Source organism: Pseudorca crassidens, chromosome 17, assembly GCF_039906515.1.
Source record: "Pseudorca crassidens isolate mPseCra1 chromosome 17, mPseCra1.hap1, whole genome shotgun sequence".
Taxonomy (NCBI): Eukaryota; Metazoa; Chordata; class Mammalia; order Artiodactyla; family Delphinidae; genus Pseudorca; species Pseudorca crassidens.
This window is the reverse complement of record NC_090312.1, coordinates 21,060,423-21,087,372: the sequence shown is the minus strand read 5'-3', so window position 1 is coordinate 21,087,372 and position 26,950 is coordinate 21,060,423. Positions and strand designations below refer to the sequence as shown.

The 26,950-nt window shown below is 43.9% G+C and overlaps 1 protein-coding gene and 1 long non-coding RNA gene across 2 annotated transcripts in view; both read right to left on the bottom strand.

The window, feature by feature from the left end:
• Positions 1-26,739, bottom strand: part of EXT1 (exostosin glycosyltransferase 1) — a 292,058-nt gene extending 265,319 nt beyond the window's left edge. The window contains exon 1 of the mRNA XM_067711429.1: positions 25,020-26,739. Within this exon, the coding sequence (XP_067567530.1) occupies positions 25,020-25,981 (962 nt within the window). The 5' untranslated portion in view covers positions 25,982-26,739. The remainder of the gene's footprint in view (positions 1-25,019) is intronic.
• LOC137209944 (uncharacterized) lies at positions 4,193-25,013 on the bottom strand. The gene is made up of 2 exons (XR_010936197.1): positions 7,025-25,013; positions 4,193-6,982 (listed from the first exon to the last, which is right to left on the bottom strand). It is a non-coding gene; the product is annotated as an uncharacterized lncRNA (long non-coding RNA).
• Positions 26,740-26,950: the final 211 nt, after the last annotated feature.

Genomic DNA, 26,950 nt, shown 5'->3' with positions numbered 1-26,950 from the left:
ATAAAACTCTCCAGAAAGAAAACCATTATACAGTCATAGTAAGACTGAGTATGCTAAAACAGGGAGCTTTTGTCAGATGCCTATGGCTTCTTTTAGCAAGAAAAAGATGGGCTAATTTTTTAAAATGTGGGTGTCAATATTCTCTTCAACCGAAAAGTTCCAAACTTACAGAAAATGCAGTGCAAGACCCCATTTGCAGCGAAATGTAATTACAATACTGCATAATGAGCTGACCACATTTTAAATAATCCAGCTTCAAATAACTTTCTCACAAGTTGTCCCTATATCCACACCACCAGTGACATGTTTGCTGGTTCTCCCAACTTCATTTTAATTTCTCTCACACATTCCAAAGTTCTTCTGAAATTGAAAGCAGAGAACAAAGAATTAAGTTGGTGGTGAGGGAAGGAAACCTGAAATCTCAGAAGAGTGAGGGTAGCACTAATGATTAAACTTCTCTTCCAATCAGTGTTTTAATCTGTGTTACGAGGATATGCAACGGAGTACAGTACTTATGGCTCAAGAAATTTTTGTACCTCTTAGAGCTGATTGGCAAGACCAATCAGTAGTAGAACTGGTGGAATTTGGCAGATGGAGAGAAAGACTTTCCCCCTTACAGTAAGTATATCATTTGATAAAATTCCTTGTGGTATAAAACAATGCCTTTAGCTAAACTCTGAACTTGAGTCATCTAAGAACCAAGTTTGAAATTTAAAGACTTCTGAACGAGCCTGGCACATTGCAGGCTCCAAGCACCTTGCATCCATCTCCCTAACCTGACTATAGGCTCCAAGATCGTGGGGATCAAACCTTTGTTCAGCAGTTCAACAACCAAGCAAGAAACTAAACTGGGCATGTTAAACAGAATTCAGCCATTGTCAAGGCTGCCTGACAGAGCATCAGGGTCACTGGTGAAACCTTCAAGACACAGACGCTCAGAGTCCAGCTCCTTGAGATGCTGAATCCTTGCATATCAGTATTTTGCAAAGTCCCTGGATGACTCTGAAAGCACAGCCCAGGCTGAGACCTGGGGTGTGGTGTTAGTTACGCGTCCAGGGTCCAGAGCCCAATCTGAGCTGGGGTCAAATGCTGACCCTGCCTTATTCTTTGAGTGACTCTGGGCAAATCATTTAACAAGTCTAAGCCTCCCTGTCCTGTAAAATAGAGACTGGCCTAATATATACCATGCGGAGCCTTTGCAAGGATTAGATGAGACGGCGTGTGTTAAGCATAGTTCCCTCCCGATGATACACACTTAGTGTTTAATCCATGTCAGGTATTTAGGCTGGGGGCCCAAAGGAGGGCCTTCTACAATCCACATTGCACCACAATCGACATTAATTGAAAGGAACTGAGATGAGATTCTATCGCCAACAGTGTGGGTGTTTCAACCACTAGGCATTATGTATCACCCACTAGCACTCCTCACGCAAAGATCTTGGAACAAACTGGTGAAGGGTTAGGAGAAAATGTTTTTTGAAAGAGGTGAGTATATCCAACTTACATCTTCAAGTTAAAACAACACTTGGAGGTCAAGTTTATACAGTACAGAGACACGGATGCTGAGGCTGTTAAAATAACCTATTAGCTTAAATCCTTGGTGACGGTTCTCTCTCCCAAGGGAACAATGGGAGGAAGGGTGAAGAAAAAGGGCAACACCTTCAGAATTGGGATACTACTGTGTGTCACCATTTTATTATTAAAGTCATACACCATAGCTTAACTATGACACTATGACAGTCTATACTTTGAGCATCAGTCAGAAGCTTCATCGGAAAGTTCATGTTTCCTTTATATTTATGGTATTGAAAGGGTTTTTCTCTCTTCTCCCCTCCCCCCACCCCCCGCCTTTCTTTCTTTCTTCTTGGTATTCTTACCTGAGAACACATTACATTCACAGCTGAGTGGAAGACAACACCATTTCTACAACAGAAGTTACAGGGAAAAAGGATTTGCTTAATAGACATTCACTTTCCTGCAAACTTTAATGAAAGGCATCTATTATATAATTGGCAAATAAGAGACACATGCTCACATACACGTAGCTATACTGTGTTACTCAGGTGTGTATGTGACTTCACTAAGGCAAAAAGCAGTGTTTTTACTTAAATAAAATGAATCTTTTCCGTTGCAAAGCATTTAAAACGAAAAGGCTTATCTGTCCTGCATTTTCACCGCCAACAAATTTTGTGTCACTCTATATCTTCCCTGATGATCTATTTTAAAGGAACAGTTCAATCACCAGAGAAATAAAAGAATAATATCCCTTAGGTGAATCTGACTTGTAAATAAGGAAAGCTATCAAATGCTTAGTGTGTGTTTGGAGTCTATCATACACACTATAAATAATCTCAGAATGTACAGCTCATCTGGCTCTACCCAGTGAGACTGAATTATTTTGTAAGGAACAATACCATATCTGGCGAATTCTCTGGCACCTAACCCTTATCTCTTTAAAAATAAAATACAAGGTGGGAGGAGTGAGGCTGTCAATCAGATAAAGCGTCTAGGAACTTAAGCAACTCTTGTATAATGGTTGTATATTGTTCATCACATGGCTAGTTATGGCTATCAATTACCTAAAATTTTGTGAAAGCACAGAACCAAATTTTTTTTCACACCATCAGTAGTTTTACAGAGTTGGAAGCCTCTTTAGGTAAACCATTTGAAGAGCCAGAGTACAGAAATAATCCATCCTGAAAATGCCTTCTATTCTAAGCTCCTGGCATAAAGCTACTGTGTCCAGTGATTTCATATTATGGCCTTCCACACATAAAGGAAATGCTCTGAATCCTAAGGACTAATTGCACACCCGCAGACTTCCTCTTTCCACAGAGCTTTCTAATTGGGTACTTTAAGTTGCCAAGTATGTTCAAAAATGGTATTTCAAATAAGCACACAAAGTAACTGCCGATCTAGAATTGGAATATTCAGCCTCCCTCTGGATGAGGAACTGATGCTCTTATTTTAAGCTATTCTTTCTCCAGTAGATGACAACAGAGAAACCAAGTATTAAGTCTTTTTAATTCACCTGCACTCACAATAATATGAATGTGTCAGTATAATTTCAGTGCCAAAAGGTAAGGTAAAAAAGGGTTAGAAGTCTAGAATTAGAAATCATTACTCAAGCTGGATATAAGTGTATGTACTATATAATAGATATATGTACTTTACTACTTCCTGTAAGCAATTAGTTTAATAATAGACAGAATGGGATAACTATTTAGGGGCTTAATTTTGTGGTAGACTCAGTTATTTCTGAAGCCTCCCTTCTCCAATAAAACCCTGGGCTTTGACTCAAAAGAAAAGGGTCGATATCACACACAATACTCCGCAGCATCACACAACCACATAAAACTGTCACTGTGAAACACTGCGCTGCATGATTTTGTTACTGCTTCTTTTTTTCTTGCAGCAATGGACACACAACCTCAGAGGATGAATTCACCACTTCAAGGCTCATGCCCAGCAGTGGACAGGAACAATCAAAACAGTCTTGGGAACAGGAGCCCCCAGGGATATAGGCACTACCATCCAATGTGACAGCAAATCCACCTCTGAATTAATAATTTTTATACTTCCCAAAATCTGAGGGTTTTTTTTCTCAGACAGGAGTACTCCTCCATTCCTAGAAAGAAGCCCAACCCTGAAATGAAATCCAATGCTGCAAAACCATTGAGCAAATTCCTTTCATCAGATATTCATATACTGAAGGTAACACTTTAGCTCCAGATATTTTTTTTTTGATGTGCACCATTTTTAAAGTCTTTATTTAATTTGTTACAATATTGCTTCTGTTTTATGTTTGGGTTTCTTTTTTTTTTGGCCACCAGGTATGTGGGATCTTAGCTCCCGACCAGGGACCGAACCTGCACCCCCTGCATCGGAAGGCAAAGTCTTAAACACTGGACCACCAAGGGAAGTCCCTTAGCTTCAGATTATAACTACAGTTTTCAAAATAATTATCAGGCATTGGCAGGGGTCTTTACCCAAAGATCAGAAAATATGCAAACCCTATCAAAATGTATGCAAAAGTTTGACGTGCACTTTTTTGAAAGGAAGGTTTTAGGATCTACAGAGTGGTCTGTGACCTGAAAAAAAAATCAAAAACAAAACAAACAAACAAACAAAAAAAAAACCAATAAAACCCAGTTAACCAGAACACACACACAAAAAAAATCAACACCTGATATAACATTGTTTCTTTAATGATGGGGAAAAAATAATAAATATAGCTATACCAATTGAACAGACTATCAAACAGGAAGTGAATATTTCCTAATATTCAGACCAATGTGTTTACCTACAGAGAAAACTAGGTAAACTAGGTAAACACATGACAAACTTTTGTCATCCACACTATAACAGAAAAAAAAATGTGTTTAATAAAAGATAAGTTGGATTCATGCGTTTAATTGGGAAGCTTTTCTTGTTATTGTTGTTATGTATTAATGTACAAAGGGATTCTTTATTGTATGAGTAGAACTTAAAAAGCTGGTAGAAACAAGCCCATTCTCAGGCTTACAAAACAAGCCTTTACAGATCATTATGTTTCATTACTCTTCATTTTATGGGGATTGTATTATACAAAACAAATACCAGATGCCTATTTGTTTTATTCATTTCAGGGAAAAAAAATCATACAAGTACCTCTGCGAATAGAACTGCTTTTAATTAAACACAATGCACAAGGAGCACATAAAAATTAATACTGTTTGAAGCCAGCAGGTAGAAAGTAAATGCATCGAAAAGCAACTGCAGAAGAGCCCCCTTCCCCTCTTTGCTGAGCTGAGAAAGAAAACATTCCCTGGCTTCTTACTTGGGAGTTGAAATCAGCAACAGATACTACAGCAAGGCCATTCATAGGCTTGTTTGGGGTAAATTAAAGCCAATGTTCACGGAAACATAAACCCTGGAGGTGAAGGGGGGAAAATGGCACCTGTATTAAACCAGACCCCACATTAGCCCTCCTTTTTGAAATCAGGCAGGTCTACTCTAAACCATTTGGGTAAAGCTGTTGAGATGGAATGAACCAGGTTCATTTCTGCTCCACCGGAAAAATGCCAAGTGATTTTTGGCACGGTTCTGACTTAATCTACAAACACCACAGAAGGACATGTCAAACAGTGGCTTCTATCTGATTAATACAGCCAAGCTTAAGGAAAAAAAAAAAAAAAAAATGGAGAAGACAGAGAAAACGACAGTCAAACTAAAATTTGACAGTTTCTTCCTGACCCCTAAGACATAAATCATATCTGTTTAACTGTCAGTTCTAATCAGAAAGTGAAAATTCAGCATGTAGCATTTTAGTCCCACAATGAGAAAATTTTAACTTTTTTTTCCATTTGCTTTTGCTTTGTTTGCTTTTGATCAAATCAGAGTAAGACCCACTCTCTACCCTGGTCCCAGACTTTGACATCATCTAACCAGTTATGATTTGTACTCACTTGTGCCAAGAGAGAAAATAAACAGACATTTTGAAAGCACTATGTGAAGTAGTGCTAGAAACCTTTTCCAAATCACACTTATTTAAGGGGTCACACCCCGAATTCCACTGTCTGCAATTCTGAATCACAGAGTAGTCCTCATTCTGGGAAAGCTTTACTCCTTTACATGAGACTTATGTCTTTTCGGTTAATGGACTTTGGTCCTTTAGTTAAATTGACAAACTAAACTGTATATTATTTTTATATTTAAAAAAGCAATTAAAATCCTAAGGCTTTTTAACCTTTAAAATAGATTTTTAAACAGGTATGGACAACTGAGAAAACAGAACATTTAAACTAGTTATCCCCCCCAAAAAAACTCACTATGCTAAAAGTATACTTAGTATATTCCTTTTTCTCAGACCAAGAATGGAGGGTAAATATACAGAAAGACAGACTGTGATCAGGAGTCAAATGCCACATTTTATACTCTACTGTAACCTAATCAAAGAATTATTTTCACAACGGAATACCTTATAGCTGTTAAAATGAGGGAGATATTTATATGTACTGACATGGCACAATGCTGGATATATAATTCAGTGATTAAAAAAAGAAATTACAGGGCTTCCCTGGTGGCGCAGTGGTTGAGAGTCCGCCTGCCGATGCAGGGGACATGGGTTCGTGCCCTGGTCCGGGAAGATCCCACATGCAGCAGAGCGGCTAGGCCTGTGAGCCATGGCCGCGGAGCCTGCGCATCCCGGAGCCTGTGCTCCGCAACGGGAGAGGCCACGGCAGTGAGAGGCCCGCGTACCAACCAAAAAAAAAAAAAAAAAATACAAAGAAGGAGAGATGTGTGTGTGTATAAAATAATCCTATTTTCAAGAAAATAAATAATATGTCACCTGCCTAGAAAAAAAGAAATATACACCCAATCGTTCAAGATGATATATGAGTGTTACAGGTAAGTTTCACTTTCTATAACGTTTGCACTTTGAACAATGCTCAAATATTACTTCTGCAATCTGCAATCACAAAAAGAAAATTTCCCAAACGTTCACTGGATTATGGTTTACGCTGTGCCCTTGGGTGGCTCTCCCTTAAAAGTTAAATGTAAACTCGAGCTTCTGAGATAAGAACCCTTAAGAGCTAGAACAGCTTGATGTGAATGGCAGTAGGAGGGGTGACGTAGGGTTAGGGAATCAGGGAACAGGAAGAGAGAGTGTGTGCACGCGTGTGCACACATGTGAACACAGCCTTCACAGGAGGGAGGGAGGGTTACTGAAAAAAGACTGACTAAAAGGAAGCAGCAGAGAGTAGGGCGGGGTGTCTGAGACTGCAGGGAGGGCTTTTGTGGACAGCCACAAAGAAAGGCCTCTGATGGTCCCTTGTTAACAGCTAGAGAGTACCCAGGAAAAAGAGGTATGTAAAATCCATCCTCGTCAAGTGGGAGTGCGAGGTGCCAGGAGCTGCTCTGCAGAGACGTAAGTGGCAACAGAAGACCTGTAAAAAAGAACGAAGTAGCCTAGGGATGAACCCTGGAAGCTGCAGCCCACCTGTGGGAAGCTGCAGCCCACCTGTGGGGAGCTGCAGCCCACCTGTGGGAAGCCGCCTCTGGTGGATGAGGCCGCAGAACTGTACCCCTGGGCCTCCTCTGTATGGTCCCTGCGATGGGATTAGATTCCAGGAAAGCTGATGGCACCATGAGCAGCTGGCTGAGCACAGCATGCAGTGTCCCGTTCATCAACAGACAATGGGGACGGAGGTTCTGGTCCTGGTACCAGGGACCAGGACAGTTGGTCCCTTTCTTGGAGGGGGCAGTCGAAACACCAAAGGAGTGATCAGAGGGTTCTTCTCTTGTGGAGTTGCCTGGAGGGTCCACCACAAGTCTCTACAAGGACTTCACTCTCTTGGCCTGCACTCCAGGAGGAAGTGAGCTTTGAAGCAATAGAAACTATACCTGGCCAAGAACTGAGGCCTTAGACAATAGAGTGCAGTTCAAGGTCCATAAAGCAGGCTTTTTGGGATATTACAGAATTATGACCGGGAACCTACTCATAGCTAAAGTGACAGTCAAAGGCACAAGTTATTTCAAAGCTGCAAATCGTCACCTGATTTTGGTGAATCTCTAACTTCATTCCTATTATATTGAACCTCAAGTGGTTGGCGGGGGAAGGAAATTCTTGTAAACTTATTTTTTCTATTCAACATCCCCTGTGGGTTGCTTATTCCAAACAAAAGGAAAGAAGTCTATTAAGTTCCAAAAGTCTTCCTTTCTGCACTTACAGGCCACGTGACCAAAAGACACTCATTCAACAAATATTTCTAGAGGGGCTACTGAATGCTCAGTGTTGTGCTAATACCAGGCAAACAGATAAAAAAACAAATACACAAGTCTTGAGATAAGACTTACGGATTTAAGTCCAAGTAGAACATAAAGTATGAAACATCCAAATAACTCTGTGATCAAAAGATGTTTGGAGTTGGGCTTCCCTGGTGGCGCAGTGGTTGAGAGTCCGCCTGCCGATGCAGGGGACGCGGGTTCGTGCCCCGGTCCGGGAGGATCCCACATGCCGTGGAGCGGCTGGGCCCGTGAGCCATGGCCGCTGAGCCTGCGCGTCCGGAGCCTGTTGCTCCACAACGGGAGAGGCCACAGCAGTGAGAGGCCCGCGTACCGCAAAAAAAAAAAAAAAAAAAAAAGGTGTTTGGAGTCAAATGGCAGAGAAAGCCTATCAGGTATTTTTCCACCATGAAACGAGGTGTTATGTACTTTGATCCCAGTAAATTTTTTGGTCTGGCCCCTTGATCTATATTTGAAAAAGACAGATACTAAAGGAAACTAAAACTAAAACACTAAAAACTAAAAAATTTTTTAAAAGATGAAAAATTCCAGAATATGCCATAGTCTTACCTCCATCTGTTTGGGTTCTGGAATTTCTAAACCAAAGAAAGAACTACAATGGGCTAACCAAATGCAGTAAGATTTAACTAAACACCTATCAATCCAACTACTGCAGTGGCGGGTGAGCTCTGGGGTACAGAGGAGAATGAACCAGCTATACCCAGGAATATACCTAGAGAGACAAAAACTAAATAATTATAATGCAAGATCTTAGAATGATCTACGATTTAAAACTGCCCCGATCTAAATTCCAGAATTTCCCCAGGCCCTCAATGACAGGACATAAGGAGGCCCCTCAAAGCTTGCAGACACCTAAAATTATACAGGGTGAGAGAATAGAGGGGGGGAAAGAAACTTCAGAGAGTCCATCCACACGTGATGGAAACAAGCCCTTAGATTACCATCTCATCTGCTGTGTGTGGACAGAGCAATGCTTAATCCAGTCTTCTGCTGGTGAGCCTGGTGATAACCAGGGAATGCCCTGGGCCTGCTGATTTATGCTCCACTATCTGAAAAATCACTAGGCCACTTTTATACCCCCAAGGGGAATTCAAATGACAGGCTTCAAATGACACGTCTTACACCAGTCCTGAATCAAGGAGCAAACTGAGAAAAGCTCCCAAGTCACGGTACCTGGGAATTCCAAGAGCAAATATTTTAGACTTTAATAAGAGACATGTCAAAAAATCTAATTAATTCACCTTATCTAATTAAATGAGTTAATTGGAAATACGATACGGTACTTCTATCTCAACTGCTACCTGAATCTGCAAGTCAGCTTACGGGGAGAAAGAAGGGCAATTTTTATTTTGTGAGGAAGAAATGAGACAACAAGGAGACGGGGACCAAAAAAAAGCATCTGATTCTTGGTAGAAAACAATATCCAACACTGACACAGTAATGTTCCCAGAAAAAAAAAAAATGGATTTTGAATATTTCCTCCACCTACAAATAAATACAGGCCTAGTGTCGCTATTGTACGTAAAATACACAACTGCTTGCTGTCTGCAGTCATGTTTGAAATTATGGTAGAAGGTCTCACTTGACTTATACTTAATGAACTGTTCCCTAGAGTCTCTTCTGCAAAAGCTGTTAGGGAACACTCTATATGATTCTGTGATTTACGACAAGGATATAATCCTGTTCTAACAGGCTTTGGGTCGGGGGAATGTGGTAACATGCCAAGGGACAGGATGCGACCCGCAGTGCATCTCCATCACAGCAAGGCTTGCTCCAGTGTGGAATCCAGTAGGAATCAGATCACATCTGGATGTGGTGGCAGAAACGGTTATTACAGAACAGCTCTTACAAGGTGTTTGTTCCTAACTGCAGCTGTGTCTCCCAAGAGCAAGAATGAAAATATACATTACAATGTGTCTGAAACCTCCCAGATCTTCAGAACACAGGCTAACATCTCCTCCCTAACGTTAACCCAGACTGCTGTTAGAAGTTTATCCTCAAGGGTAGGTAACACACTGCTTCAACTTAGCATGCAGAAAGGGTCCAGAGGTCTGGGTCCCGCTGCAGCTGATAATGCCCGTCCTAAAACAAGTCATCAATCGTTAACAGCCACACAAATTGCAGAAAGTAGAAAGTTATTCACTGTTATCGCTTCCCGATTTGCAAAGTACCCCATCGTGATGGGATCGCTCTTTCGCTTCCTTGCATTGCGAGAGAAGAAAAAAATCGTATTATCTTCTCTGTCTCATGCAGGTTTAGCTCAGAAAGTCATTTCAGGTGATGCCACTGGCACATCTGCCACTGTTTTAATGTTTTTTCAAGAGGCAGGAACAAGAAGACCCACGTGACTGCTCAGCTTCTCGGAACAGGTGGGAAACATGAAATGTGCTTTGGTAAAAAAAAAATGTTTTAAAGACATAAAGTCATATTAATAATTTGCACCCTCGGTGGAACAACTTCTGGGAAATGAAAATCTATCGTATTTTGGCAACAGTTACAACAGGTGGTTGGAATTCTGGGCACTTGCCAAACCACCTTGAACTTTTATGTGACTAGCAAGCTAATGTATCACATTGCACACTACAGTTATAATGAGCTGTAAACAGATAGGTCCAATGGAAGAAATGAAATGAAAACAATGATAAACAGACACAAATGGTAAATCTGAAATTGGACAAGACTAACGTGGTTTAATGGAACAGGAAGGTTAATGACAGTAACAATGGTTATTGACTGAGTACTTACTATGTACCAAGCACCGTTCTAAGCATCTTACACGTAATATCATTCACTTAATCTTCACAGTAACAACCCTACGAAATAGGAGTTATTATTATCCCCATTTTGTAAGTGAAGAAATGGAAGCAAAGAAGTAAGGTGCCCAGCCAGTGGCAGAGCCACCATCCACGTTCAAGCCCCTAGTTTCCAGAGCCTGGGTGCATGACCTCCATGCCATACCTGGCCGGAAGTCAAGAGATATGTGCTCCATTCCCTGTTCTGTCGCAACCAGCTACATGACCTTGGGCAAACTGCCCAACTTCCCTGGATCTCTACTTCCTTATCTATATAATACAAGAGTTACACTAGACCTTTAAGGTCACTTCCATGATCTTATTTCTCCTCCCTCCAGATAAAACTGACACCATGATAGCATGATTGAACACCAGGCTCCTTCTCAGACAAACAAAGGACAGATGCATAGACATACACATGTGTGCACAGACCTGACAGCCCCAAGTGGTGATGAGCTCACAGGACTCTGTGCAGGAAAACCAGTTAAGAGAAACTGAGGCCCAGGGAGGCTCAAAGAGTCACCAACACCCCCTAGAATAGCTACTTCATACTTGGAATTTAAGGGTGCTCAATCGCTGAGCTTATTTTTATAGAAACTTAAGATTTATTCTGACAGCGTTATTTACAGTAGCCAAGACATGGCAACAACCTGAATATCCATCAATGGATGAACAGATAAAGGAACTATGGGATATACGCAATGGAGTATTATTCGGCCTTAAGAAAGAAGGAAATCTTGCCATTTGGGACAACACAGATCTTAAGGGTATTATGCTAAGTGAAATAAGTCAGACAGAGAAAGACAAACACCATCTGAACACCACTTACAAATCCAAAAAAGAACCCCCAAAGACACAGAGAAGAGATTGGTGGTTGTCAGAAGTGGGCTGGGGGTGTGTGTGTCGGGGGAGTCAACAGGTGAAGGTGGTCAAAAGGTACAAACTTCCAGTTATGAGATTAATAGTCCTAGAGATGTAATGGTGTCTATAATTAACAAGAGAGTAAGTTTTCAAAATTCTCATCACAAGAAAAGAATTTGTAAAAATGTGTGGACATTAACTAAACTTATTGTGGTAATCATTTCACAACATATACATATTGCTAATATATATTTACATATCACTTGCAATATGTATATATATTTTACAATATATCTATATATAACATATTTGGCAATATATATGAGATATATATATATAATATCATTATGATGTACACCTAAAACTAATACAATGTTATATCAATTATATCTCAATTTAAAAAAAATTATTTTGATACTGAATCCTTTTTGCCTTCATTTATCCTACTTGGGTTACTCCTTAGACATAGCTAAGTCTAAAATAAGGGCAGGGGCTTCCCTGGTGGCGCAGTGGTTAAGAATCCGCCTGCCAATGCAGGGGACACGGGTTCGAGCCCTGGTCCAGGAAGATCCCACGTGCCGCGGAGCAACTAAGCCCGGGCACCACAACTACTGAGCCTGCGCTCCAGAGCCCGCGAGCCACAACTACTTTAGCCTGCAGGCCTAGAGCCCGTGCTCTGCAACAAGAGAAGCCACTGCAATGAGAAGCCCACGCACCACAATGAAGAACAGCCTGGCTCCCCGCAACTAGAGAAAGCCCACGGTCAGCAACAAAGACCCAACGCAGCCAAAAATAAATAAATAAATAAATTTATAAAAAAATAAAATAAGTGCAGGAAAATACTACTCTTTCTTTGAACTGCAGTAAACATTGAGGTACTTAAATTTTATCTTCATATAAAATACTGTTCAATTTTTTAAAAACATGTACTATAACTCTACAATCTAAATACAGAAAATATTATACATTTCCAGTCTCTGAATCAGTAAAAGACTGACTGCCCTCCATTTACAGGTTTGCAACATTACACTTGCATACTTAAAAATGCAGTTATCATAAAAGGTGTTGCTTGAAGGCAGCTTTTTTAATGCAGTGTGAATTTTAAAGGAGCACATAGCATATAAGAAATGGTGTTTACAAGAAAAATTTATTCTCTGCCTCTCAGTAAAGCTGAAGTATTTCGGTATTAGATCCCCTCTGATTAGATTTTCAGATTGGTTCAGATATACAGACCTAGAAATCATTTTGGAAAATGACCTTACCAAGCTTTGTAAAAACATAAAACATAATTGATAGTTAATCAAGCGTCATACGATTGCCACCAAATCTGAATCCATTTTTAAGACCTACTAGGAAGTCAAGTAATTGGGATCCAGTGCATTCTCCTTTTTAATCTATATACCTTGAATACGTTTGTGAATATCCATACAATTCCACAAGCTAAAGAGAGGAGATTTTAAATGCAGGAAATGGGGGCCAATGGGAGAAACAACTGAACACCTTCCCTTTGCTTTTTTTCCCCTTTGCTTTTTAATTAAATGATAAATCTCAATATGAATTCATTAGAAGCCTGATAGCTCAATTAAGCTATGTTACTCTGTTACTATATATAATTAATATCAGTTAACAGAGTTGGGATGTAACCTGAGCAGGAAATGTAAGCCAAAAGTTATATTTGACCTACCATTTGGGAGAAAAATTGCAATTAAGGGGGCACAAAAAGTCCCAATATCTACAGACTGTTCAAATTAGATGACAAAAAGACTGTAATGGTTTCTCCTGTAGCAATAAATTCTTTAGATTCACACTATGCAGTAAAGCCCGTCAGTTCATTTTAATTAGGTTTTACCGATATCATATCCAACAGAACAGGGAAAAAAGAAAAAGAAAGAAAAGAAACTACCTTGGAAGAAAAGAAAAGAGAAAAGGTTATTGGAAGAAACATCCCGTTTGAAAATGAAAAGAAACTCTGGGTAAATCATCAAAAGATGAACTTGGAGGAAACACGGGAAGGCCTGGGCTGTAAACCAAAGACAGAACCCATACTTTGTATGGTCAACAGTATTTCGATTGGTTAAATAAATGTAATTTTTTTTTCATTTATCCAGCAAATACTGAGTGCCCAGTATGGGTGGGTCAGGCATGGTGCTAGGCTGTGAAGACACAGCAGTGAGTGAGTTCAATGTCACTTTCCCCACAGAGCTTTCCTTCCTGCCATATTTAAACTGTAACCACCCCCCCATTCCCATTCTCACATCACCTGGTGAGCTATTTAAAAACCTGAACTTCATCCCCAGAGAGTCTGATTGGCCAGGAGTAGAGCCCATGCCCCATTTCCAGAAGCTCCCCGGGTTGAAATCCACTGCCTTCACCCCTTTCCATATACTGCTTTTCTTCCCAGCATCAAGCACCTTCTAACACAGGCCATAACTGACATGGTAAAAGCCTCCAGTCATTACACTGGGACCATCCTGGGGCAGGGATGTGTGTCTGTTTGGTTCACTGTTGAATCCCCAGTGCCTGGAAAGAGTAGGTGCTTCATAAGTATCTGTTGAGTAAATTTAATGAAAAACAACATGAATTCTCCCCTCAGGGCCCGTAAAATTACTGGGGAGAGAGAAAAACAGAGACTTAAATAAATGGAAAAAAACCACAGCCATGGGCTTCCCTGGTGGCGCAGTGGTTGAGAGTCCGCCTGCCGACGAAGGGGACGCGGGTTCGTGCCCTGGTCTGGGAAGATCCCACATGCCGCGGAGCGGCTGGGCCCGTGAGTCATGGCCACTGAGCCTGCGTGTCCAGAAAAACAAACAAACAAAAAAATAAACAACCACAGCCGTGGCAAGTATTAACTGTTCTATAAGAACCCATTAACAGGAGAATGTGACCAAGTCTGGGGCATCAAGGAAGTGACACTGGAAGAAATGAAATGAAGCTGGGGGACAGTTTTCTGAGAGAGAGAGAAGAGAGCATGTGGGGAAACGGAGGAGGAGGAGGAATGAGGCTTTGCCAAGGGGCTGGGGATGCAAAGGCAGGTAGAGCTGGACCAGCCCCACCTTCACAGCGTATGAATGAATTAGGAGAAGCCTCCAAGGTGAGTTCAGCTAGGATAGTGGCATGGTCCTATTTTTATCAGTGGTGCTGTGGGTGACTTCCACCAATCTGTCAGGGTGCTGGAATATATACAGGACATGCGAAATCCATTCCAGATCTCTACCCATCAGTTCCCATCCGGGGCATCCCTAGAAATGCAGAAAAAGCAGGACATGCGCCCCAACACACCTACCAGGGCAGCCTCCAAGCAACAGACTAGAGGCTCCTCCTCCCCTTAGGGACGCCTCCCCTGCTCTAATTCCCAGCCTCCATATTCCACACCTGCCGCCACTCTTTCCCGGAGCCCAGGGCCCAAGTCATTTGGAACGCTAGTTGGTCAAGAATAACTAGCATCACAGGCCCACATGACAATACCAGAAAACTTTATATTTCTCATTAAAGTATTGATATGTATTATAAAACCCCAGAAATCTGAGTTAGCAACAAATACCAGAACTCTGATGCAGACTCCAAGGATGCAACTACCCCTTGTATCCGGAGCCCTCGGGGAACTTGCTAAGCTTGGTAGATAAGCTTTCAAACGGACAGCTTATCTTAGGGGGCACCAAAATATTTTTATTTTAACCATAGGATTCAAAAAAGTTATAAAGTTCATTATTTGTTCCTCTACTTTCTTAAACAAAGGCCAGCGTACACAAGAGATGGCTCACGGTCAGCGCTGTACCATGGTACAGTTTATCAAATATTTACAGAAGCTCTGGTTGGTGACAGGCATGGTGTTAGGTGGCGGGACTCAAAGGCACGCTTCTGGGGAGTCCGTAGGACACACTCCGGCTCTGGGCCAGCTGCTCTTAAATTGCAGGGCTTCTTTACTTCTTCTGGGTGTTACATTTTATCACTTTCTGGCCTGCTTCCTTCCCTTTGGGTTGCCAACTGTCCCTTCTTCCCAGCTCTGCCTGCAAGAATCCCTCTCTCTTTAAATTCACTGCTTTGAATCTACTGTGGGCTGAGAAACCAGATTACCTCGCTGGTTAGAACTGTCTCTTCTCCAGTAAGATTAAATAAATTCTAGGTGAGAAACACAAGTGATCCCCTATAAATCAATCACACTGTTGTTTATGTGTGTGTGGTCTTCATGACATCAGTTCCAGCTGTGCAGAAGCAGTACGATGCCGTGGTGAAGAACACAGGTTCAGAAGTCAGACGGCCCTCGGTTTGTGTCCCAGCTGTGTGCTCTTAGGCAAGTCACTTTTAAAGATTCTCTGAACTTCGTTCTGCATCTCAAATGAGTATCTTCCTGCTAGGGTGGACATACAGATTAAAGAAGATACTGCCCGTTACCCAGCACACAGTACACTCTCAAGAAATATTAGTTGCTATCACCATCATGATCAACCGGGCTCCAATATGTCAGTGCCAACAGGATATGGCTTCAACAGTGCCTGCCACAGACAACTTCCCCTAACCACAGTGCCGTTTCAGGAAGCAACTTTAGGCTGTTCCTTGCAAAAGGATGGCCACCAATTCAATCAAGAATGACAATGTGACAGGGAAGTCTTTCAACTGATGAGGTCACCACCAGACCCAGAGACGTGGCCTGATAGGAATGGCTGTCACTCGAAGGAGTAAGTATCCCCAGTAAAGCCAGTCAGGCTGGTTTCCTCCAGGGCCTGCAGGAGAGAATTCAGGAAAGACTGGCCAGTAGTTGGCAGACACTCCCCGCGACAGAGGTGCCAGTCTGGGGAGAGGTGAAGGTCCAGAGTGGGAAGAAAGGAGCAGACCCAAGTGACTGTGCTGGGTCCTGAGAACTTACTGGAACAGTTCCAGTGCAGTTTTTGTTCCATGTCCCTTCACAATAAATCCTGTGACTTAAGGTGGCCTGAGTGATATTTTGCCCTTTGCAACCTAAGGGCCTGTCGAACCAGCCCATTCATACGAGGTAGCCTTCCAAAGATCACCCTCAACCGATGCAGCACAGGAGTCACTTGCAAAAGCAATAACCTGCATTCCTAGAGCAGTCATCCAGGGAACCTGGGGGATGCAGAGTCAAGGCAGTGCCTGAGACCACCCTCCACCTACTCCCACCTTTGCCCCAGGCCACCTGCAAGCTCCAAGGCCCCATCTAGGTCTTTCCACAGCCCACAGAAATAATGGCTAGCCTTCCAGGGCAGCTACCACAATTTTCTGGGGATTAAGTATCAAGAAAGAGGTGAGCACTTATTTCTGTGGCTTAGTAAAGAGCCAAGTTATGAAACTAAGGAAACCTCTGTGGTTGATTAGAAAATGGCAGGAAGATGATTTTTAATAAACACCACCACCTGGTAGAGCACATGAGCGTTTACAAGGTTTTGCATTACAAGCAGTTACCCACTCTACCTCCTTTCAATCTTTCAACAACCCTGTGAGGTGTTACGATCCCCACTTACAGATGTGGACAATGAGGCTGAAAGGTTCAGCACCTAGTCCAGGAATGTGTGTGGGTCAGTGACTTCCCTGGTCCAGGGTCATCGCCCTCTCCTAAAGGGCTTCACAGAAGACAAGAGGGTACACAAAACAAGGAAGTATTTCTCCACAAATCTCACTGCTGCTCAAAGCAATTACAATGGCAAAGAAAGTCTAACTAGGCGTAAACAGTTTGGCTCACTCTGTTTTCTGTCTTGGTTTTTTGTTTATTTGGGTTTTTTTCTTTTTCTTTTTCTTTTTTTTTTTTTTTTTTGGCCACTCAGCAAGGCTTGCTGGACTTTAGTTCCCAGACCAGGGATTGAACCCGGGTCCTTGGCAGTGAAAGCGCCAGGGAATTCCCTCTGTCTTGGTTTTTAAATCACTTAGAATAGTGCCTCATTTGCACTTAGAATCCCAAACCTGACCTGGATGGCCCAGAGGTAAAGCCACGTGTCTCAATTCACCTCCAAAGGACCGCAGACTCAACAGCCAAAGAGAAAAGAGACCAGGGCTTTGAGCAGCTGACACAATTAACTTACAAAACTGACACCCACCCAGGTCAGGCCCACAGATTCTGAGATCCCAGGAGAGGCTGTAGAAGGCACGGAGGAAGCGTCTGCTCAGTAAGAGACACACGAAGGTTTCTGGCTCCAGCAAAAATGAAACTTCAAAGGGAACGGAGCTGTGGGAGCTTCAAAGACCCCCTCCCCCGCCCAGCCCCAGCCGCAGGACCAATTAACACCTACAGATGTTTATCTAAGCAGTCATCTCATGCCGGCTACTTTGCTAAATGGGTGCTCAGACTCACCTCAAAAATTGCTATTCCTCCAAAAGGGACTGGGGGGTGGGTCAAGAGGGAGGAAGTTCTGTGTTTTCTGAGAGAGAGACCTTAGTCAAGAAGAAAACAAATCCTCAATACAGTGAAATTCATCACAGACTTATGTATAATAAAAGAAAAGATGGGAAACAAATCTCTAAGAAAATGCAAATCAACTATGGAACAGCCATGAGTTACTAAAAAGAACGGTGCAGCCATTAAAAATCCTACTTTAGGGTTTCCCTAGGGGCGCAGTGGTTGAGAGTCCACCTGCCGACGCAGGGGACACGGGTTCGTGCCCCAGTCCGGGAAGATCCCACATGCCGCAGAGCGGCTGGGCCAGTGAGCCATGGCCGCTGAGCCTGCGCGTCCGGAGCCTGTGCTCCGCAACGGGAGAGGCCACGGCAATGAGAGGCCCACGTACCACAAAAAAAAAAAAAAATCTTACTTTAGTATTTTAATAGGATTTTCCTTTTTTGTAGGAGAGGAAGAAGCTCTGAGATAATGTTAAGAAAAAAGCAACATGCAAAAATACATTTAAAGTCGGACTTTAACTTTATAAAATCAACCAAGACTAGAATGGCCAGGAGTTTGTTTTGTTCACTCCCGGCGGCCCCAGCCCCAACACCTGTGTGTCTGGCAGAAACAAGACACTTAAGGAAAATGTGTCAAATTCATTACTTACTATTAATTAAATAATAATTAACATATCTATACAAGGTACTTGGATATGCAGACACAGAATGACATAATCAATCGCAGAGGTGTATATGTGGGTTATAACAGGCCAACTACTGAAGTTTAATAATAGTGGTTAGCTCTCATTGTCGGGACTAGAGAAGAAATTTCTTTTCATATTCATCTCTTTTGCATTTTCTGCAGAGGCGCTGTACAATTTTTATAATTTTTTAACCACTGTTTTTCTACAGGGAGCCTCAGGGCCTAGGAGCAGTGGTATGCTACACTCCAGAAACCTGGCCCGTTCTGTCAGAAATGGAATCTTCCAGTGCATCTCCCATTTCTACCGGGTCACACCTTATACCTGGGGCAATGGTCATTCCTGCACCACCTCATGGGTTCACTGACATCTAGTACAGGGCAAACCCTGCAAGGTGCTATCAGGAGGGCAAAGGTCACACATGATTCACTTCCTCACTTTTCTGAGAAGAGCTCTAGGGGAACATGAAAGGCAGAATCTACATAGTCAAAGTTATAACGTTCCCTGAACGGACGAGATGAAGGAGTTCGATGTTTAAGTGTCAACTCAGGGCCGTCTTTATCACATCTCTTAGCCAAATTTTTTCCTTGGGAAGCATGTTTATAAAGGAAAGCAGTAGGGGGAAAAAAAAAAAGATATGACTTACAAACACCCAAATCACACTAAACTCACTGATACAGAACTGTGAACAGGTAGAAATTCTGTTTGATTCTTTAAGGTGGTAACATTTTTTAGGGGAAAGAGCATTGTCTTCGACATCCAAGATGCCTGGTTTGAACACCACCATTTCCTCACCAGATGTGACCGTGGCTCCTAACTTAACCCTCTCGGGGCCTGCACTCCTATCTGTAAAGTGGGGACTTTACACACTGCTGTCGAAAGGCTTAAATGAGCTAATAAAGGCGACTTCAGATAAGACACTGGACAAATATCTTGCAGTTCTGAGGGAGTCCCTGTGCATTAAAGGAACTTGGGCACAGACGGAAGAGCTCTGAAGGAAAACCAGTCAGTCATTAAGCTCATGGTGTTCACATCCAAACACGAACACTCTCAGGAGACTGCAGTGTCTAGTGACCGCTGAGCCTGACGGGTTCCCTCCGAAGAGGCTGTGTGGAAACGTGACGGTCATGAGGGAGCAGCGGGCCTCAGAGAAAGGAGAGGAATGGGAACCAGAAAACCTGGACTGTAGCCTCCGTTCAGCTACTTACAAGCTGTGCAGCCTTGCCAATCCACCTCACCCGAGCTGGCCTCAGCTTACAAACCTGTAAAATGGCCTGACGAGACACCTGGCAAGGTGGCTGTGAGCAGAGCAGCCGGGTCCTATCGAGCACAACCTTTGGTGTGACCTTAGTGTGCTCAAGGTCATTGTCAGCAGGTGTTTCTAACAGCGGGTTCTGGGGAGGCACATCCACAGGCCTTTGGACAAAGAGAACACGCACCACCTGAGGGCGTGACAGCTCCCCTTTTGGCCAAGTCGGTGCCACCCAAAGCTGCTGTCACAGTCAGGGGGACCAATGGTGGCTTCCCACTGGTGGGGCCTGCCCAAGCCTTCATAGCAAGCCATCCTCTTAAGGACAAAATCCTACAGGCTCCCAGCTCAGGTCACAGATTCCACTTTCAACCGTCATTTTTTGAACTAGACTCAATCAACTTGCAAATGTCCCTAGAAGTAGTCCACGAAACCTCAACCTTTAGGGATTCCTTGTAAATGAGGCTCTCAGGAGCCCTCCAGAAAGCAAGATCAGGGAAGGTGAGAAACTTGGGGACGGGAGGGGCACAGAAAGAATTAGAACCTCAGTGCAAGAAGACACAATGCTAACTTCAAAATTCGTCTAGGTCTGGGCCTAGCTTTATTTTAAAACTGCGCTTGGGCTTCCCTGTTGGTGCAGTGGTTAAGAATCCGCCTGCCAGAGCAGGGGACATGGGTTCGAGCCCTGGTCTGGGAAGATCCCACATGCCGCGGAGCAACTAAGCCCGTGCTCCACAACTATTGAGCCTGCGCTCTAGAGCCTGCGAGCCACAACTACCGAAGCCTGCATGCCACAACTACTGAAGCCCATGCGCCACAACTACTGAAGCCCGCGCGCCTAGAGTCTGTGCTGCACAACGAGAAGCCACCGCAATGAGAAGCCCGCGCACCACAACGAAGAGTAGCCCCGGCTCGCCACAACTAGAGAAAGCCCATGCACAGCCACGAAGACCCAACGCAGCCAAAAATAAAATAAATGAAAAAAAAAAATAAGAGCACATATGTGTGTTAAAAAAAAAAAGAAAACTGTGCTTATGTGGCTTATTTTAGAAATGCTTTTGTGCTATCATACACCTGTGGGGAAAAAGATGCTAATGTTTTACATTTAAAACCTGAGAAGCACAATTTCCAACTTTCATTCCTCCAAGTCTCCCTGTTAGATCACGAACTCGTTCAACGTGTCTGGGAATATAGTTCAGAAAAATGGGGAATCAATACATCATCATTTACTTGTGCACATTTTCTTTTTGCCATAAATACATTTGAATTCAGCTTATCATTCAGTGAATTCACAGCCTATTCCCAAAATTCACTGGAGCCAAACTGAAAAGTCCCCAAAACTCCTACTTAGACTAAACAGCACCGGGGACCTCCACCTTAGTTGGCAATGAAAAGAAATGTAAGCCCTAGAGCAAAAGTTCTTAAGTCTGACGATGCCCTTAGTAGCGGCTGTGTGTCAACCCCTAAAACTAGATGACAGATTATGCATGTATGTGCTCTCTTTTTTCACAAAGTTGGTCCAAAGTCTTTATCAGCTTCCCAAATGATTCCAAAAGAAATCCCATAAGAAACACCATCAATAAGGACCTTCCAGTGGCCGGAGAGCTTTCAGGTGTGTCTCTAATTAAAGATGGAATACCGTAGGTCAAGAAGAAAAAGTCAGAGGCCTGCTTTCTAGGGCTACCCCTGCTACTAAACAGTTTTCTAACCTTAAGCAAATCCCTGTAACAGTCTATCCCTCAGTTTTCACATCTATAAAATGAGGATGTTTGGAAGTTGTAATGATCACTTACCTTCAAGACCCTTAAAAACACAAGGATTGTGAGGTACAGCTTCAACAAATACAGGAGAAGGTGTCCAAAAGGCCTGCACAGAATCCTGCCTGTTCCCAGAAGAGCTGCTTAAAATATTCTCCACCGCTTTCCTCAAAGGGGTCCAAGATAGAAGCCACCTCTCATTTCCCTCTTTTTCGTCTATTTCAGAAAGCCAAATTTGAAGTTTCACAATAATGCCCTTTGAAGGGATCTGCACTATGAAGTTCATGCAAAAATACAGTAATTCTGTAAGGGTGCATAAGAAGCTCAAGAGATGTAAGACAGAATTTCTCTAAAGCCTCATTACACATCATGTAATCACTGCAGCAACTTAGTTTAGCCAGTGTCATCTACATCTGTTAATACACGTAACTGATGAAAATTAATTATGGGTGTCATAAAAATGAATGTTTGAATATAATCCTGGAAGTCTGGGTTGAAAGTGTTGCTCTATTACAAGAGAAAAGTCTTTTCCTTCATTCCATGCAGTTCTTCTATACCTTTAGTAGTAAATGTCTGATTTTCACAAAAGTGAAGTGGAAACAGAAGTCCTCAACTAAAAACATTTATTGTCACATAAGGCTAAATTTCGCTAAAAGCAACTTTTTTTTTAGTTGATACCCTTGTACATATTCTATAGTATCCTAACTCGGCCATGATACCATAAATTTTCAATCTAATTATCAGACCCCCTAAGTCCAAATCATAGGCACTTGCTAATAAAGAAAAGAAGTAGATGAAAACTGATCCTGTTTTTATAAGCCATTATCAAATGAACGCTTAGAGAACCCTAAAGCAGTCGAAAACCCATTCCACCAAAGGATAAACTAAGGTTCAAGGCGATGAATCAAAAGTCACACCATGAGACAGTATGAGAAGTCAGACTTAGATGACTTCTATAGACCCAACTGCAATATCCTCCTCTAAAACCCTGGGAAGAGATTAGCATTTGATTGGAGGAGTTCTGCGTCTGACACACGCACAGCTGACTTACGGGAAACATCAGTATAAGTAGCAAAGTACAACAGTTGTGCTTACTTCAGAGCACAAGACAGGTTGCCTGCTATGTGAGCATTCTCACCACATTTCAGAGCTCATTCATTCTTCATATCTTCCAAAGTCAACGGCAAAGGCAAACATGTTTGCAAGCACCATTTCTCAGAGATAAAGCGTTCAGATAACCCAGTGAGAGGAAGAAGTTAAAACTCCAGTCAAGCAGGCCGATGAATATAAACGTTCTGCAACACCATCCCGTCCCATGAAACAAGGTTAGAGCAGGAAAGTATGCAAAAGAGGAATGAAGAAAATCCAGAAGTGTCTCTGAAAGAAATCCCTGCTCAGGAGAAAGAGGCAACTTGCTCTCCTCACTAAATGCCACTCTTCAGATGAGACTCAGTCCTGAGGGCCTGACCCCTTGTGGTCTTTAAACATAAACCAAAACAAGGGCGTGGGTGTCTGATTTCCTGATGCAACGACAAAGAGGTCAAAAATTAGTGAAATTTAATTAGCAAAAATTAAAGTTTCTTGGAAACCAACCCCTCCTTCCCTTATTGCCAAAAATCTCTAGAAAAACCTTCTGCAGAGACTGTAGACGATTTATTTTGGGACTAGGAGAGTAAAGCAGATATGACTGTTGTATCGGATTAAGGGTGTTTCCCAAATAAACATATAATTCAAATTTCTTAAGATCTCCCCTCCAGCTCCTTTAGAGGAATGAAGACCGTCATGATCCTTCTACAGAATTCGGTGAGACTGCTTTAGAAGACACTGAAAGGTCAGACTTCATCTCGAGTTACTCCACCATAAACCAGACAAAGAAATTCCTCAAAGGCTAGGAGCATTTTTTTCTTACAAGCACCCACAGGAATAGGTCAATGTAAATGTCGTGTAAACAAAGCGCTCATTACTAACCACAGTTTGTTTCTTTTGTGAGAAAATTTTAATCCATGGCAACTGCATCCAACATTCACACATAACTGCCCCCAAAGCAGAGGAAAATTTAGATTCATAATTGACCCTACAGCCTCGGGCTCTGCTTGTGCTCGAAAAGCAAGAGGTGTTGGGGTTTGAGGAATGCCAGTGTTTGATACTTTCTCCTTCACTGTCTAGGATCAAGTACAGGAGGACTTGAATTTCCCTTCCAATCACTCCTACAGAGGCCCGAGTGTCTGAGGAAATCCACAGACAACAATCAAACCTTTCATTTCAGGGTCCTTTCCCCACCATGCCCCTTCCTGTTCCAATCAGTTCTGCAAAGCGTTTCCCCTATTCTGCATTTCATGAATCAATTGCAAACTCCGCCAACCTCTGCCAGTTCCTCTTGTACTCAGCTGAGAGGTTCCCCTTCCTGCCTGGGTAGCACAAGGCTGCTCTGGTTTTTAACTGGTGTAACGTGGAAATGCACTGTAAGAGCTCACTAACTCTTTCACAGCCAGACAGAAGTGAGAGAGTCTGGGGCTCCTGCCCCATCGACGAGGAAACGGACCCTCCAAGCTCAGGTTAAAGCCGATTCCTAGAAACTAGTTTTGACCCCAAGCCCAGAGTGTCAGTTACTGTCACTGGGAAGGAAAAGGAAGAGTGAGAAGGTCTACAAAGTCTCCAACTCAGCTACTTAGCAACTGGACAAAACTTGCTTCACTCCAGAGGGTAAAGAGGCATCTCACAGCGCATTCAGAGAGTAACAGTCTCCGATTTACATGCAAATCGATAAAGACAAAAGGGAAAGGGAAATCTAAATTAGCAACTGGAGTTTACAGCAGAGGGGCTGAGGCCCAGATTTTTTAAAAACAGCTTCTCCTAGGGAGGCAGGATATATACATGCCAACAAACACACATGAATGAATGCATGCAAGCAAGATCACAGGCCCTAACCGGTTTACAGTCTCCCTTCATAAAAGTCAATGCCGTCTGGGAGCAGGGAAGAGGCAGGCACAGAAAGTTTAGTAGCTGAAACTAAAGGACTTCCACTGCTAACACAAATTTAAGGTTTGCGGAAAGATGACAATTGAAGGGTGGGAAAATTCCGGGGAGAGCTGCTCGCCCTGCTCGTGAGAAAAGCAAATAAAGCAACAACCTTGGGGTAAGGTCCCCGGACTGTGGGCGGATTCAGAGCCTCTCGAGTCCCTAGACCCTCACAAACACCCTCCTGGATCCACTGGTGAAGTGCAGTTTCCAAACTCGGATCAAACCCACACCCTTCATAGAACACACATCACCCTGAAGGTTTTCCAAGCAAGAGGGGAACATGGTCACCTGCTTGGCCCAGGAAAGTGCTCCAGGATTTTCCGTTAGCCCGAGGAGCTCAAACTCTGGGTCCTCAGCTCAAAGCTACACACCAGAAGCAGGCTGCTCAGTCCCAGGCTCAGAGCAAAAGGAAGAGGACCCGAGGAGGGTCCCCTGCCCCACCCCCATCTCCCAACTTCACACCTGGACCAGGTGGGCAGGGCCCAGGGCTGACCCGCTGAGGCCCATCGGCTAAGCCACTTACTTCTCATACTCAGTGTTGTCTCTGTCACAGCGAGAATCCTTGTGCTTTTGCCAGTCTTTGCCATGCTTGCAGGTGGTGAGAAGCACGACGTCTTCCCCGTTATGGACGTGATATAAGGCATTCCTGGTGTCTGACCCTATCCCTGTCAGGTACCTCTTCCCCTTGAAGACTAGCATGTACTTCCTGAGAGGAGGGATAGTGTTAAACTTCAAAAACCCCCTCTCCCCTCCTGTCCTGGGATGATCCTTAGAAAAGAGGGGAATAGAAACATCAAAGTTGGGTCGGAAGTTTTCAGTACTGATGCTGGCTTTGGCCAGCATCGCCTGGCCGATGTCAAACCCCACATCCTCGGTGTAGTCAGGCCAAGTGCCAGAATATAAATTAAAAATTAAATGATTCCTACCGCTGTTCCACAAGTGGAGACTCTGCACTTTGGATCTCAAGTTGTGCACATACTGAGGTGACAACTGGTCTCTGTCTAAAGTATCCAGACTCAGGACAAAGAGGCACGCCTGGCTGGGGTCCGAGGTGTAGAACCTGGAGCCCTCGATGGCCGCTAGAATGTTTTGGTAACTTTCGGCGATTTTCTCCCCTTTTTGCTGCGGGTATACGTAGACTTTGAAGCCGTTTTTCTTGCAAAGGGTGAAATCGAAGCAGGACTCCATGCGGCACTTCTTGCCTTTGTAGATGCTCGAGTTGGCGTCTCGCTTCTGCCGTGGGGAAATGTGCACACTGGAATCCTCGTTTTCCAATTGATCCCAAGGAACGAAGGGGCGCAGAGCGTCCGGGAAGCGGGGCCAGAAATGATCCGGACTCGGGTGGTGCAAGCCATTCCGACGGCTGTGCTCTTCTCTCCGGCTGTGGCTTCTCGATGCCCTAAACTGCAAGCCTCCGAAATAAAACAAAAGGGCGAGACAAGAGCCAGCTGAGAGCAGGATGAAATAGCGTTTTTTGGCCTGCATGTGTCCTGCCTGGGTCAAGAGGATTGTAAATAAACACAAGAATCACCCAAGTTTCCCAATCAACACTTTCAGCTCCAGTCCGCCATCTTCCCGCCTGTAAAGACTTCAAACTCTCCGCTCCCACCTTCTCTGGATGCCTTTCCCCAAGCCGTGGACTGATCCAGCGCATGTGGGCGATTTAACTTTCTCCCCTTCGGTCTTTCATCTTTGGGTTGCACAATAGACGGGAGAGAGCGGGGCTGAATATTTCGCACCCAGGGCGGGCGAGCAGCGGACTGTAATTCTCTTGCATGCAACAAGACGGAGGAAAAGAAAGAGAGGGGGGAAAAAAAGCTCCCGATGCCCAATCAATGACAAGACGAAGTGATTTCCTTGCCTCTCGGATTCCTCTCGGCGCCGTGGAAAACGAGCCCCGGGAAAGCAACTTCAACTCATCCACACTCCGGGGCAGGCACTCCGGTTCCAACAAGTCAGCCGATCTCCGGGTTCAGCCGGCTAGTGCATCTTGCAGCTGGGGCGCCGTAACCTCACAAATCCCTGCATTTCTCTTTATTCCCTTCTGCAGCGGCTCCGAGACTCCGGCGGTGTTTACTCCTGCGCTCGCGGGGCCGGCCCCCAGGACGCGCGGCGGCCCGGCAGAAGGCGGCGGCGCTGGGTGACTGCGGCGGCGCGTCCTCCCCGCGGGCAGTGCCGGCCCCGAGCGGCGCTTCCCAGGCCCCCGCGCGGTTGCTGCCGACCGCCGCGTTCGGTCGCCGAATGTTACCCGGTTCTGAATGTTACACTTACACATTCCATTCCCGACACGACAGCGCTGACCTCATCCATCCACGCAGCCCGCGCTGCCATTGGACGAGCGTCACGTCCGGGGGGGGCGGTGCTTCCGCTGCGCCCATTCATAACCCCCGGCCACCGGCAGAGGCGCCGGCGCGGCGCTGGGGGTGCGGGCGGCGCGCGGGCCCCGGGGTGCTT